Source organism: Herpailurus yagouaroundi, unplaced genomic scaffold, assembly GCF_014898765.1.
Source record: "Herpailurus yagouaroundi ecotype Mexico unplaced genomic scaffold, PumYag 159, whole genome shotgun sequence".
Taxonomy (NCBI): domain Eukaryota; kingdom Metazoa; phylum Chordata; class Mammalia; order Carnivora; family Felidae; genus Herpailurus; species Herpailurus yagouaroundi.
Genome location: NW_024412400.1, coordinates 31,906,232 through 31,922,842, shown reverse-complemented (window position 1 = coordinate 31,922,842; position 16,611 = coordinate 31,906,232). Strand labels below are relative to the sequence as shown.

General features: G+C 38.4%; 1 protein-coding gene across 4 annotated transcripts in view; it reads right to left on the bottom strand.

Moving 5' to 3' along the window:
* Positions 1 to 16,611, bottom strand: part of PPP2R3A (protein phosphatase 2 regulatory subunit B''alpha) — a 218,893-nt gene that overhangs the window by 116,988 nt on the left and 85,294 nt on the right. For all 4 annotated transcript variants that reach the window (XM_040480247.1, XM_040480250.1, XM_040480249.1 and 1 more), the window contains 2 exons: positions 12,142 to 12,245; positions 5,147 to 5,249 (listed from right to left, as the gene is read on the bottom strand). In XM_040480247.1, the coding sequence (XP_040336181.1) occupies positions 5,147 to 5,249; positions 12,142 to 12,245 (207 nt within the window). The remainder of the gene's footprint in view (positions 1 to 5,146; positions 5,250 to 12,141; positions 12,246 to 16,611) is intronic.

Below are 16,611 nucleotides of genomic sequence, written 5' to 3'. Positions count from 1 at the left end.
TCTTTAATTCTGTGGGCAAGAATGGAGGGAGCAAGAGAAACTGGGGTGGGAGTGTCAATTTCTATTTTTGATTAGATGCTAGTTACACAAGCATGTTGTGTTTCTCCCAAAGAGGGAAAAAGGGATCCCAAGGAATCCTACTGGGTTCCAGCTCTTTGGACTCATCACCCCAGTCTCTCCAATTCTCTCCATTCTGTATTATTTCTTTTAATTTTTTTAATGTTTATTTATTTTTGAGAGAGAAGGAACACGAGTGGAGGAGAGGCAGAGAGAGAGAGAGGGAGACAGAGAATCTGAAATAGGCTCCAGGCTCTGAGCTGTTAGCACAGAGCCCAACACGGGGCTCAAACTCAGGAACGGTGAGATCATGACCTGAGCCGAAGTCGGATGCCCAAACGGCTGAGCCATCCAGGCGCCCCTCCATTCTATATTATTTCTGTGATAAGTTCCTTCTCTCCATTTTGTCCTTTTTTCTTCTCCAGACTCCAGTTAGTTGTTGAAATTCTTGTCTTTATGTCGACTCCCTCCGTCTCCCCTGCCCCCCCGCCCTTGCGAGATATCCTAAACTTTAGCTTCTAGGCCTTATGATGAAATTTTAAATTTTGGTACATTTTAAAATTCTAACAGCTCTTTCCAGTGGTTAGCATTCTGTTTTCATAATATTCTATTCTTATTTTAGATAATCTCTCTGAATATAGTAATTGTTTAAAAAGACTTTATTTTTTTAGAACAGTTTTAAAGAAAAATCTGGAAGACAGTATGAGAGTTCCCATATATGTTGCATTACATTAGCATTATAATAAGCAATTATTATAATAATATTGATATTATATTACTATTATGAGAGACCCTAATTATTCACATTTACTTTTTGTCTAATATGTTTTTTCTGTCCCAGGATCCTACCCAGGATCTCCTATTACACTTAGTTGTCATATCTCCTTAGGCTCCTTTGGCTGTGACAATTTTACAAATTTTCCTTGTTTTTGATGACCTTGACAATTCTGAGGAGTGCTGGCCAGGTACTATCTAGAATACTTGTCTATTGGAATTTGTCTTAGCATGCTTTCTTGTTTGTTATTTTGTTTATGCTTGTGAATAAAATGCCAGGCTGCACTTTACTTTTGGGAACCAAATAGAATCAACTGGTCCATTGTTCTATATACCACCCTTCAATGAATCCCCATTTCTAATAGTTCCCGTCAGATCTGCCAACCCTGAGTTTATAGCTACTTTGGGATCCTGCTGAGAGAATAAAGGAGAGCAGCTCACTTCTCCACTACAGCCTTTACATAGCCCCTCATTCTGGGCTGTGGTTTCTGTAGCTTGCTTCTGCCTTCTTTTTTTTTTTTTTAATGTTTTTATTTATATTTGAGAGAGACACACACACAACACAAGCAGGGGAGAGGCAAAGAGAGAGGGAGACACAGAATCTGAAACAGGCTCCAGGCTCAAGCTGTCAGCACAGAGCCTGACATGGGGCTCAAACTCACGAACCGTGAGATCATGACCTGAGCCAAAGTCAGACACTTAACCGACTGGTGCCCCTTCTGCCTTCTACCTTAAGAAATATGGTAGCCTCTTGACAGTAATTTTTTTCTCCTGCATTCTTCTTTACTATTTATTTTCATATGTTTATTCTTTTAAACTCCTAGACTTTAACTTCAGAGAAGTTTGGGACAGAATGGAAGGAGAATGTATCTATTCAGTCTGTCATCTTTACCTGAAGATTCCACAAGTCCATTTGTTAAAGAAAAATAAAATCTCTCCTAATAAGCAAAGGAAGTATAAATGTCCACTAATGCATAATTACAGTTTTATTATTATTTGTAATTCTCTTGATATGGATTTAATTTAAACTCCTGTCAGAAGTCTTATTAAAACTTCTGGTAAAACTCAGTCAGGATAGGGTCCCCACAGGAAAGAGACTTCACCCATGTGAATCTTTCATGAAGGGACTACGTGTAAAGTCATGGGCAGGTTAAGGGAACACACAAGGGAACGGTGAGGCACCAGGAACAAGCAACAGAAAGATACCCTTACAATCCCTACAGCCAGAGGGACAAGGCAAGGAAAAGAGTTATAGGAGCAAGGTAGGCAATAGAACTGTGGAGAAGAGGCCACTCAGCAAAAGCTGCAGCATATAGATATGGTTGCTGTGCTGAAACAAAGTGGGGAAGAAATGCCCATTCCTGGCAGTATGATCCACTGACCAGACCCAACCATAAACTAGTCAGGGAAGAGGACACAAAATATGTAGTTTGTAGGAGTCAGAGCAGGGTCAAGAATGGATCAAGGGGTGGATACAGAACTGTTATTAAAACCTAATGTTTTTTACTGGCACACAAACAGACACTCAGATTAATGGAACAGAATAGAGAACCCAAAAATGGACCCACAAACGTATGGCCAACTAATCTTTGACAAAGCAGGAAAGAATATCCAATGGAATAAAGACAGTCTCTTCAGCAAGGGGTGCTGGGAAAACTGGATAGCAACATGCAGAAGAACCTGGACCACTTTCTTACACCAGACAGAAAAACAAACTCAAAATGGATGAAAGACCTAAATGCTAAGACAGGAAGCCATCAAAATCCTAGAGGAGAAAGCAGGCAAAAACTTCTTTGATCTTGGCTGCAGCAACTTCTTACTCAACAAGTCTCCAGAGGCAAGGGAAACAAAAGCAAAAATGAACTACTGGGACCCCATCAAAATAAAAACCTTCTGCATAGCAAAGGAAACAATCAGCAAAACTAAAAGGCAACCGACAGAATGGGAGAAGATATTTGCAAACGACATATCAGATAAAGGTTTAGTATCCAAAATCTATAAAGAACTCATCAGTGTCAACACCCAAAAAAACAAATAATCCAGTGAAGAAATGGGGAAAAGACATGAATAGACACTTCTCCAAGGAAGACATCCAGATGGCCAACCGACACATGAAAAAATGCTCAACATCACTCATCATCAGGGGAATGATGAAATACAAATCAAAACCACAATAAGATACCACCTCACACCTGTCAGAATGGCTAACATTAACAACTCAGGCAACAACAGATGTTGGCGAGGATGCGGAGAAAGAGGATCTCTTTTGCATTGTTGGTGGGAATGCAAGCTGGTGCAGCCACTCTGGAAAACAGTATGGAGTTTCCTCAAAAAATTAAAAATAGAACTACCCTACTAGCCAGCAATTGCACTACTAGGCATTTATCCAAGGGATACAGGTATGCTGTTTTGAAGGGGCACAAGCACCCCAATGTTTATAGCAGCACTATCAACAACAAAGTATGGAGAGAGCCCAAATGTCCATCGATGGATGAATGAATAAAGAAGATATGGTATATATATACAACGGAGGATTACTCAGAAATCAAAAAGAATGAAATCTTGCCATGTGCAACTACGTGGATGGAACTCGAGGGTACTATGCTAAGCGAAATTAGTCCATCGGAGAAAGACAAATATCATATAATTTTACTCGTATGAGGACTTTAAGACATAGAACAGATGAACAGAAGGGAAGGGAAGCAAAAATAATATTAAAACAGGGAGGGGGACAAAACATAAGAGACTCTTAAATGTGGAGAGCAAACTGAGGGTTATGGAAGGGGTTGTGGGAGGGGGGATGGGGTAAATGGGTAAGGGGCATTAAGGAATCTACTCTTGAAATCAATGTTGCACATATGCTAACAAATTTGGATGTAAATTTTAAAAATTAAAAAAAAAACTTAATGTTTTGAACAGACATTTATCTAAAGAGACATATAGATGGCTAACAGACACATGAAAAGATGTTCAACATCATCAATCATCAGGGAAATACAAATGAAAACCACAGTGAGATATTACCTCACACCTGTAAGAACAGTTAAAATCAAAAAAATAAATAAGAAGTGTTGGTAAGGATGTAGAGAAAAGGGAACCCTCATGTGTACTGTTGGTGGGAACACCACTTTGTACAGCCACTATGGAAAACAGTATGGAGGTTCTTCAAAAAATTAAAAATAGAATTACCATATGACCTAGTAATTCTACTATTGGGTATTTACCAAAGAATATGAAAACACTAATATGAAAAGATACATGCATCCCTATGCTTATTCCTGCATTATTTACAATAGCCAAACTATGGAAGCAACTCAAGTGACCACTGACTGATGAATGGATAAAGAACAGGTGGTATATATTTATATGTGTGTGTACACACACACACACACACACACACACACACACACACACACACGATGAAATATTATGCAGCCATAAAAAAAGAATTGAAACCTTGCCATTTGCAACATGAATGGACCTAGAGGGTATAACGCTAAGTGAAATAAGTCAATCACAGAAAGACAAACATAATACGATTTCACTCATGTGTGAAACATGATTGTTGGGTGCACTTTTGATCTGTATGTTTTTTGTGTATATATTATATTTCAACAAAAAATTTACCAAAAAATGATGGCAGCCATGAATACAACTGAAAAAACAAAACAAAACAAACTATGTTAATATATTTTTCTGTCCCTCTTTAGGCATCCTCATGAACAGGTCAACAAAGATTTACTGGAACAACTAAAACAATGATAAGCATTCAACAGACATGAAAAGACAGACCTTAGCTTCAAGGAATTTGCAATCTGCTTAGGAAAGCCAAATATTTAGACATGAAATTAAGAATATTAATAAGCAACATATCAGGCTATGAAGAATGCTATAGTAAAAAAAGATCCAATATTGGCTTGTAACTGATTCTTATTGGAAGGCCTAGATGTAAACACTCCTCAAGTGGGCCCTTTCGGTTGGGCATAGGTCAATTAGGCCAAGTAGGCCAAATGTCTGGTTTCAGAAGGTGTTTCAATGTTTCCTGTGGTTAGACAAGGGGGAGGGTTAGTGGCACCCCTTTCTCTGCTTCAGTGGGAGTTGCCCTGTTTTATCTGTTTTATTAAAACTATGGGTTCTGTGTTAATTTTCATTTAACAAGAGGATTTTATTGCTAAAATGAGCTTGAAAGCCACTCTTCTACAAATCTGACTTCTAGATTTGTATATCTCAATTGACATATCTTACAGCTGAAAAATATTTAAAACCTCTGAAACTCTGAAAATAAAACCCATTTTTAGAAGGAAATGAAAATTACCTGAAGTAAAGGGATAAAATCCTCCTGTTCTAGAGAGTTGCAGCTGGGCTTTGCCAGGAGACAGATAAACTTAGAGGCATCATCATGATGGTTATTCAGCAACCTACAAAAGAGACAACTGCTTAGGAAGTCTGGCTACTGTGAACAATGTCTACAATATCAACAGTTGCTAATTTCAGCCTGAACTGAAGGCCATTTAGATCTAGAATCAAGTTCTCTCTTTTCAAAGATTAAGAAAGGGAATTTTTCTACGTTCTTTTACGTTTTTAAAGTTTATTTATTTATTTACTTACTTATTTGAGAGAGAATGAGAGAGAGAGAGCAAGCAGAAGGGAGGGCCAGAGAGAGAGAGGGAGAGAGAGAATCCCAAGCAGGTTCTGTACTGTTAGCACAGAGCCCAATGCTGGGCTTCAACTCATGAACTGTGAGATCATGATCCTAGCCAAAATCAAAAAGTCAGACGCTTAACCAACTAAGCCACCCAGGAGCCCCTCCATGCTCTTGATTTTGTCAAAGGGACACCTCAAGAAAAGCTCAATAACAAAATGGCATATTATTTTTGTAAAATGTTTCTGGGGCTAAGACCACAGGATCTACTAATTGCAGGGGAGGGAAAATGTCCATTCAGGTTTGGCACAGGACATCCAGGCCCAGAACTCTAGAGCTACCTGCCAGCCAGGAGAGAATATATCAGTTGGACTACTATGCACCACATAAGACAAAGACTTCTGTTTGCCCAGTTTGGCAGACATATTCAGGGCCCACCTGATAGGGGGTTTCTGAAATTAGACTTTGAAGGGCCAATAAAAAAAGAAAAAAAAATGAATGAATGCCCTTTTAAGTCTTTAAGCTCTATGAATTCCTCATGCCCAACTAATACTGGACATTTCCACTTAGTAACTATACTCTGACAACAAAGTTAAAGTATCAAAAAACAAATTTTATATCTTCCCGTCAAAGCCAGTCCTTTTCCTGGACATCTATTTTTGTTAAAGGTGGAAATATCCAAATTATCTGGGCTTGAAATTTGAAGTCATTTTAAACTTATTTCTTTTCCTTATTTTATGCACATCCCATTAGTCTCCACATTTTCTTGTTTTTTTTCATTACATTTAGTGAATGCTAACTGTGTGCCACTTGTGTCTAGCCTTGAAGATACTTGGGATTCAGAGAAAATAAGACACAGTTCTGTGCTCTGTAAACAGTTTATAGTCTAGTGAGAGTGCTACACCATTAAGATTATACTTACATACTCAGGTTATACTCTGTCATGCGACAGAAGTAATAAGCATGGGTGTCATGGGAGGACACAAGAGGGCCAGTGAGATTCCCTAGAACTGGTAAGTAGGAAAGAAGGATGCTGTGGGTCAGGAGGGCTGCAAGTACAAATGCTTGGTGTGAGAGTGTGTGGAATATTTTGGCAGCTACAAACACTGGGGTGGTAAGAAAAGTGGACATGAGCATATAGGATTGGCCTTTTTATGTTAGATCAGGAAGACTTGGCTTTGGCCTACTCCATGGAAGAATTTTAACTTGGACAGTGATAAGATCAGATGTGCTTTTCAAAAATATCAAGCAAAAATCCAACTACGGGCCTGAGCATGGATAGTAGCAGTGGGAGATGAAGACAAAGGGGGAAATCTGGTTGTAATGAGGACAGGGTAGTTGATTGGTGTGGAGGGATGAAAGTAAGGGGAAGTCCATAACAACTGCTAGGTTTCCAGCTTGGATCCCTAAGTGTTTGGAATACAGGATGGGAATACAGGAGTCCTTAGGAATATTTCCTCAAAATGTTTTATACAACCATTCCCTCTTTTCTAATGCCAGTGTACTTTTGAGTTCAGTAAGGGTCTTATTACTTCATGCTGAGACCAACAGAAGGAAAAGGGTCAAAACAGATTTCAGTGTTCATCCAACCTTAAAACACAGGCAATTCATTCCGAAACATTCTTGGATTATATAATCCTCTTTTTCAAAAATGTTCAGTAGCTCTCTACCACTTATACGAATAGTCTAACTGCCTCAGTTCAGCATTTAAGGCTCTCTGTAACTAGATGGGAGCCTGCCTACCTATCTACCTTACTGCTTTGCTAAATGAAACTTCCACTCCAGACAGCTGGCCTGGTCCATTATTCTCTAAGTGTGCCATGTGCATTCTTGCCTCTTTGCCATTTCTTATATGATTCTACTCTCCTAGAATACCATCCCTCTTGACTTTGCTATTGGAATGCTGGCTATTCTTTAAGGTTCAGCTAATAATGCAAGTCTTTCAAAAAGCCTTCTCTCATAACTAAATTCTTTACTGATCTTTGTACTATTTAATTTATTGTATTATATTTACCATTGTACTATTAGTTTGTTTTTATTTCACTGGCACTTAAAGGGCAGACACAGTTATAGACAGGTCTTTTTTCTTCCTTAGCAGCCAGCACAGTGACTTTCACACAGAAGATTCTCAAAAAATGTTTGTGATCTAATGGATGTATAGTTAAAAACTGACTTCATTTGTGATTATTAAAGTTATAGTATAATTTGTATATTAATTCTCCTTATCATTCTTTAGCATTCTCAAGGCCTCTACAGTTAAACATGTATACATTTCAGAAAAAGATTAGTATGTAATAAATGCTGATGGGAACCACCTCCTAGGATTAGAAAATGGTTGGGATGATCACAATAAAAAGGTGGTGAGATCTTTGTAAAGGAGCACTTTTATAAAGAAAGGATAGCACAGATGAGAGATACTCTGAGAGGAAAAAGGCAAATCAAGAATGGCTTTTTCTGACCAGAAGCATGAAATAGAAAGAAAAGGTGAATTATGATTTCCAGCTGATGACAGTGGCCGGTAAACTCTATATGGAAGAGAAAAGGAGATAAATAAAAGTTGTGAAAGCTGGAGAAAGAAGGTAAACATAGCTATTTTAAACTGGTATCTTCCAGAGCTCTTAAAACAAAATACTGTTAAGAGACAAATCATACACTGACATTCAAAGGTAAGTGAAAATAAGGCATAACGAAGCTGGATCAATATTACTTGACTGACTGAGAGGATCTCTGCCACAAAGCGGGTAATCCAGGAACTCAAAAAAGCCATGGAGCAATGTCTTTCCCCTAAAAATGTAAAAATGTCCTGACTGTAAGAAAATAGATATCAGAGTATAGATATGAAATGGGCAATAAGGCAGGGAAAGGAGGGAGGGCAGAAGCAGGGGAACAAGAGCCCATTAAGGTGTTCATCCTCAAAACATTAGGAGGAGGGCTAGGAAGCCTCCATCCCATGAGTACTGGGATAGCAGAGAAATTATTTCTTGTTATTCTGTGACTTTTACATGTGACTTCACTTTTCAAGAATATAAAGAGCCTATTATGGGAGCAAGTCAGCTTGTGTATGCATATGCCAATATGTTTAAATTCTATGTCATTATTTGCCAGTAATTTTTTTGTAGTTGAAAGCTTTAATGTACTACACTTAAGCCCAAGTCACCTTATGCAAAGGGCAAAATTGGTAAAAAAAAAAAAAAAAAAAATTTGCAAAAATAAACACACATCTTCTTCAAGATCAGTATGATAACTCAAACCATCATGCTCAGCTGCTTAGTCTCCCCGAATAGCCATATCTGGGTCTCCCTTAAAGCACCTCTGCTTTTAAAAGGCATTTTATTACTATTTTTAATTATTTTATTTTATTCTATTCTATTTTGAGAGAGCGCATGAGCAGGGGAAAAGGGCAGAAGGAGAGAGAGAATCTTGAGCAGGCTCCAAGGTCAGCACAGAGGGTAACCCAGTCCTGGATCCCACAACCCTGGGGTCATGACCTGAGCAAAAATCAAGAGTTGGATACTCAACCAACGGAGCCACCAAGGCATCCCTTAAAAGGCATTTTAAAAGCCAAGATACAGACTCTTAACAACAGAGAACAAACTGATGGTTACCAGGGGTGACAGTGGTAGAGGGATGGGTGAAACAGGTGTTGGGGGTTTAAAGAGGGCACTTTTTGTGATAAGCCCATGCTGAATGGTAGTGTTGTACACCTGAAACTACTATCACACTGTATGTTAACGAACTGGAATTTAAATAAAAACATAAAAACATAAAAACATAAAATAAAATAAAATAAAATAAATAAAATAAAATAAAATAAAATAAAATAAAATAAAATAAAATAAAATAAAATAAATAAAATAAAATAAAATAAAATAAATAAAAGGCATTTTAAGAACGCCGAAAGGAGCTCCCACTAGAGGGAGCTCCAACCATTTTAGTGTGGGTCATAAAATAAGACTAATATACAGACATACACTTAATCTAGTCACAGAAATGTTTTTTCAAATGAAAAAAGACAGGGACAGTTAGTCATGCTGTATGACTTCATAAACAGTCTCCTGTAGTTACCTAAAATGAAGAGTTGTGCTGTGTGTCTTTTTTCCCCTTTGCCTTTTGTAAAAATATCCTTTCCCTAGAGATAAAATTAAAATGATCCATCTCAATAAAAGAACACAGCTAGGGGCGTCTGGGTGGCTCAGTCGGTAAGCGTATGACTTTCAGCTCAGGTCATGACCTCACAGTTTGTGAGTTCGAGCCCTTCATCGGGCTCTGCATTGACAGCTCAGAGCCTGGAGCCTGCTTCAGATTCTGTGTCTCCCTCTCTCTCTGCTCCTCCCCCACTCACACTCTCTCAAAAATGAATAAAGATTAAAAAAAAAAAAAAAAAAGGACACAGCTGTTGTGGCTGCTGCTGCTGCTGCTCTACCTACCGACATAAATGTCCACCTTTTCAGTGACACAGTCTTAAGACAAAAAACCTGGCTGTTATTAAGATTATGTGGTTAACTACAGGTAACTCAAGTTGGTTAACAGTTTTCCTTTGCTATAGTCACCCTTTGGCTCACAAATGTAGGGTTCTAGAATACTCAGAATGACCTAAAATAATTACTTCTTTCTGGCTCTAATCTCTTCTGGAATAGACTACTTCCTTTTTTTTCAATCTCTCAGCTTATTCAAAGTTTTTTTCTGAAACAATTATAACTCACTTCTTGCCGCTTTCACAGATTGTTAGATGACCAACAATGCTGATCTCAATGGCTAAAGGTACCTCTGACAAGAGTTGTGCAGCATCTATATTCTTTCTACCCTTGGTTCATACTGTATCCAGCTAAGGCTTTTTCAGGGCCTGATATTTACCAGGGTGAAAGAAGTCAGCTGAACAAAAGTTAGAACATGTATACATTTCAAGTTCTTTAATTCGGCTACTGTTACATGCTAATTTAAAATAACAATAATAATTAACACATAATTGGACCACCCAGCTAAAGTCTTGGCTTTACTGGTGGGAAAAGGAGAGGGAATCCAAGCTGACTTCTCTACTGTTCAGGCCCAAGGCTCTATTTCCTTCCTGTAGGTTCTAGGCTGCCAGAAATACTGATGATAAATACCCTAAGGGGAAATGCCAATTCTTTTGCTGGTTCACTCCTGTTAATTAGTGCTTTTATGCTATTTCTAGCCTCTAATGAATTCCCTGACTTTTATGACTACTTATCAACACATTAAAAAAAAAAAAAAAGGTATTTCTTAGATTTTATCCAGCAGTTTTCTATTTGCTATAGGAGACGTGGAATGGTGATCATGACACTGACTGTGAAGTGTCAACTAGATAGTGTATGAGGAATGATTCTCCTAGGGCCCTTTTAGTTCTTGGTATTCAGACAACTTAGAACTATTCCCTGTAACAAAATGACTAAAATTCACCTGGACAACATGAAGCATTTTAACATTTAGCATTGGTATGGTTCTTTGACAAAAAGTTCATTAACTGATAGGAGTTCTATATACTCTTATAGCTGTTGTTCTAATGTAATGCAGAAAGAACTTGGTGAACTCAACTTGCTGCTAGATTTTTAAAAATAAGAATACACTTATCAATCACCTACTATTCTCAAGCATTATACTGCTAAGGGCTTTTTAGGTGGCATGAAGGGAACAGAAGGAATCTGTGTGCTCAATTCTGCTATTATATGTTGATTTTAAGTAATAATAATGATGACGACAATGAGGATAACAGGTGAATGGCACTTCCCAATAGTTTACCAGGAAGGGTATCTAGCCCAAAAAATGTGAGCAGAACACATGTAAACAAGGCTATAAACATATGTAAAGAAGTCCGGTCAGTTAAGAGGTAGAAGGGGCAAGCTGTGACATTCTCTTAAAATGTATAAATATATCAAGAAATAACTTATAAAGAAGAAGGAAGAAAAAAAAAAAGAAGGTTAAAATGAAAGAAAACTTGTCAGAGGTGAAACAGGTGATGGGGATTAAGAGTACACTTATGACGATCCGTGACATCATAGACCTGAGCTGAAATCAGGAGTTGGACACTTAACCGATTGAGCCAACCAGGCGCCCCCGGAAGCTGTATTTTTTCACATGACACATATGGTCTGCTCCCCTTAAAGGAGAGTCTACTTTTTTTTTAAAGCTTAATTTTGAGAGAGAGAGAGCGAGCGAGCGCACACACGGGAGTGGGGTAGGGGCAGAGAGAGAGAAAGACAGAGTGAGTTCCAAGCGGGAACTGCACTGTCAGCATAGAGCCTGACATGGGGCTTGAACTCATGAACTGTGAGATCATGACCTGAGCTGCAATCAAGTCAAGCACTTAACCTACTGAGTCACCCAGGTGCCCTGAGGAGACTGTACTTTTATGCCACTGCTACCAGAGTCAAATTCTAAGACCCAAATTTAACAAGTAAAACTAAGAAACTATCAAAGAGTTACTAAAAAGTTATCTTTGAAGATCTCTTTCACTGATTAGAGACATGTAGATAAAGATTATGGAAAAAATTTGTGTGGTTATAAATAAGTGTGAATCACTGAATTTTACTTGTTGAAATAAAGGGTAAAGAAAAATTAATGAACGTGTAAAATAAGTGACCTTTATAAAGCACCTTGTGAGAACCAGACAATTCTTTGCCTAGCCCTGGAGTGACTGGTCGTATACTTACTTTCTCCACATGGCAACGAATGACTGTGCGGACACAAATCCTGTCCTCTCTCCCCCTGCAGCCCGGAACATGGGGGCTTTCCAATAAAGAGGACAGCCACAGAGCTGCAAATAAAACACAAATACAGTGTAAGCCAAGGGGTGTTGAAATGATGACACAGCCAAACAATGGGCCTTTGTGGCTTTTAGCCTTTGTGTCACAGGTCCTTGAGGGAGCCAAACTGGGGCAGAAGCAAATACATCAGCTATGGTAGATTCAGAAAGAGACAGAGGGGAAACAAGAAGATTCCATGTTTAATGAAGGAAATGGAAATCCATCTGACCTTTTCTCCAAGATCATCTACAGTGATATGTCTTTCCCTTTCCTGATAAAGTAACCAGTCTCCCTTCCTACCACTCTCACATCATATATTTTCTACCTTTGAAAAAGAAAAATGACTGAATGTCATGGTTGTATATGTCCTACAGCCAGCCACATTTAATACTTGGTCACTGGTATTAATATACTCTCCCACACATCTCCCTCTCTCCTTTGCCTATTATGTTATTAAGCCCCAGGGTCAGGAAGAACTGGAAAAGTCTAGATTGCTCAAGAAAATAGCCATCTAATTAAAAAAAATTTTTTTTAAAAATATTTACTTATTTTTGAGATACAGAGAGAGAGACAGCATGAGGGGGTGAGGGGCAGAGAGAGAGGGAGATACATTATCTGAAGGAGGCTCCAGGGTCCAAACTGTCAGCACAGAGCCTGATGTGGGGCTCGAACTCATCAACCACAAGATCATGACCTGAGCCTAAGTCGGAGGCTTAACCAACTGAGCCACATAGGCACCAACTCCCCCCCCACTCCGCGCCGCCACCCAATTTTTTTTTTTTTAGTGTTTATTTATTTTTGAGAGAGAGACAGAACATGAGCAGGGGAGGGGTAGAGAGAGAAAGAGAGAGAGAGAGAGAGAGAAAATCCAAAGCAGACAGGCATCTATTCTAAATGGTTATAATTCAGGTAAAAGATTAAAGATAAAAACCAAAAGCTATCATTTATTTATATATTAGAAGCAACCACAAATGACTACATATAATAAAAGCCTTAGGAGGTGCTGGGAATGAATATGAAACTATAATACTCTAAAAGGTGTTGATTTTGTTTCTTCAATAAAAAGCTATTTCTTTCAATTAATTATACTCTTACAAGAAAGACTTCTTACCAAATTTACCTACTTTTTTCCTAGAGGGAAAATTATTTCAAGTAATAATATCTAAATAATAGCAGAGAAATAGTCTCTGAATGTTCTCAATTTTGTATATGCACATAAAACATACTCCCAAATTTGGAACCCTTCAAAGAGGTGCATCTTGTAATTAAAGACAGTCTTATTATTCATATTAGACACAGAATCTGTTGAGCTTTCATCATTCTAAAAATGGAAGCTTTTCCTTTGGAGGCTCACTAGATGTGAATCCATACTGGATTCTAGAGAAGCTGTTCCTGGTGTGAGGTCTCAGTGCATGTGGAATCACCACAGAAGCCGGAAGAGTATCTCATCTGAGATAATGACTCTGAGTTATGATGACAGAACACCCAAGGTTGCTGGATTCATGCTGGAGATGAGGATATGGAAGGTGAAATTCAAGCCATAGGAGGTAAGTACAGGGAAGAATTAAGAGGCTGCTCCTGCCTGGGCCACTAAAGCAAGCATGTTCTGCAAACAGGGTAGACCTTAAGATTTCTTAAGTCCAAAGGTCAAATACCACCAATGAGGTCGAGAATGAGGGAAAGGTGTTGCTTAGCAACCAAATGGATTTTGTTTATTGTGTAAATTATGATTGCCAAAGTACAAAGCTCACAATTAATATCCTTTGGGTGGTAAACTGTCAAATCCACTTTCCAATTCTCCCTTTCATGCAGAATAGTAGTTTGCCAAGAAAATGTTCTTAGATATGACAAACTACTGACAACTGCTAGGAAAGCTTAAAAGAATAGTCTGTATTATAGAGGCAAGAGTGTAGAGGCCCAAACGGAGAAAGTACATAGAGGGAGAGATTGGAACTGGCTTGCCAAAGTGCTTGAAACTCCCACCATTATAGTCACTCATGGATTTTTTAGAATTGGAAGGGGTCAGGAATCTTCTAGCTCAACTTCAGGAAGTGGTTACCATTTTTAGCTGAAACACTACCTGGGGCTGTGTGCTGACTACATCCTGTGGGGCTACTTTCACTATTAAACAACTTTCTTTCGCTTGAATTATACTCTTTTCTCTAGAAGACTTCTGTTAAAATGCATACATGTCAGCTCCTAAGGAATAGTAAGTGACAGAGAGACCGACACATAAATTTCTATGTCAAAGGCAAAATCAAAGGCAAAATTCTAAGAGATAATGTATAGAATGGATATGTTTTAAAATAGATTGGTAAGGGCTGGCCTATTTTTCTCATAGTGGGGTACCCTAAGTAGCCATGTATTAGGCAGCAGGAGAGTATTAGTCCTTGGAGAAAATGACAAAGGAAAAAAATGCAATGCAGATGTTACACTTTGGTTACTTAAAAAAATGTATGGCTGGCTGCACCTGCTCAAAAATCAAAGAATTAAGATAAAGGGAGCCAGGAGATCAATAAGAAGCCCAAAAAAGTAAATGATATTAATCCGAGGGCAGCAGAACAGAGACTTTAACAGAGGAGAGAACAAGTCAGTGTCAAGACTTTTTGCAAAGGAAAAGAATGGATGACAAGTGGGGATATGGAGAGATACAGAAAATGGGGTTAGGAAACTCAGATTTAGGGGAGGTACCAAGAGTCAGTCTATGGTAATCAAAGTTGCTGGAGCAAGGAAAACAGAACATCTATAATTTGATCGAAGAATGGCCCAACAACATAAAGAATTGAAAGCAAGTTGTTTAATGAGTCACACAGGAAGAGATGATTACCTAACATGTGCAATGTTCTTTAACATTTTAAAATGTTATTTCATTCGATCATCACATGATCCCCACGAAGAAGAGGGCAGGTATTTTCAGCCCATACTGTAGACGAAGAAATAATGGTACAGAGAAGTTGGCTTACAGGACACAGGCACGACAGGTCAAGGCAGTGCTCCCTCAGCCAGAAAAAGGGAGCTGACAGTGTATGGTTCAGTAGACAGCCTCACTCTTCTTCCTCAACCTCCTGCTAGAGGCCAAAACTCAATGGCGAGTCTTCTGGCCCAGTCTCTAACAAGCACGTTTCTTACTGTTCTTCAATGTATGTTCCTACACTGCTTTTCTCTTAGATTCATTCTCTAGATTAATTTCTTCTCTGTCATCACTTAGAGCTGTGGAAAAAAGTACAAACTATACACTGAGAATTTAATCAGAAAGTGCGATTAACTTCTCTAGGGCTGTTTGAGGTCAAAGATGAATGAGCTAAACTTCACCAACAGATGCAGATTTCATAAACATAGCGTTTTCTTTGCACTTCAAAAAAAAAAAAAAAAAGACCCCAGTCCCTACAGCTACACTTAAGTGGCACTAAGAGTGGATTGCAAACTCAAGCTGGCCTTCCAAAGAGCTTTATAGACTACAAGAATTCAGAGAAGTGTTCACTGATTGCTCCAACCCCCTCTTGCTTCATTGTCCCTTAAAGGCTGTCTTTCTTCTCCTTTACCTACAACCAGCTTGTCATGAGAATCCAAGCACGTGCAGCACAGGTGCTACAGGCATAGAGTCCACTGCCTAGTGTCAGAGAAGACCAATCTGCATAGTAAAAAATAACTGAAAACAGGACTGCTTCGTGCATGTTAAGAGCCACAGCCAACTAAATGCTGGATGAAATGTGGATTAGCTAAATGGAAGAAATGATTAACTAAACTTTTTAAATAAATGATTTTTAGCTATATTTGTGGTGAGCATAGCATAATATATAGGCTTGTCAAGTCACTATGTTCTACACCTGAAACTAGTATCTAACACTATGTTGCAGCTATACCTCGACAATAACAAACATAAAAAAATAAATGATCTAAAAAACGAAGAGGCAAAATCCAATAAAATGAACTAACAGAGTAAGGCAAAACAAAACAAGACAAACCAATACACTTGTGATACCTACTGAGGTTACTATGTACCCATCTTCATTTTTATATGCAATGTTAGTTTTAACTTTTTGAAGTATGACCAGTTTACCCTGCTGCGTGAGCTGACAATGAAGGTCTAAGAGCAATGAACACAAATGCCTGGTACTCATGAAGGGAATGGAGGGCTACAATCAAGTATGATTCAGACAAGTTATTCAGACAGTACATGTATACTGGTTATTGTGCCACATGACAATTTGGTGTAAGCGGTACATTGTTATATGTTACTATTACCAGGGCTAAACACAATTTTTAAATTTCTCTATGTTGTCAGCTTCAACACTGGCAGTTTTCCTGATATCACATACGGATTGATCCTCATTACCTAGAAAGAGCAAAGTCCTTCCTCTGACTCCCCAGCATGCA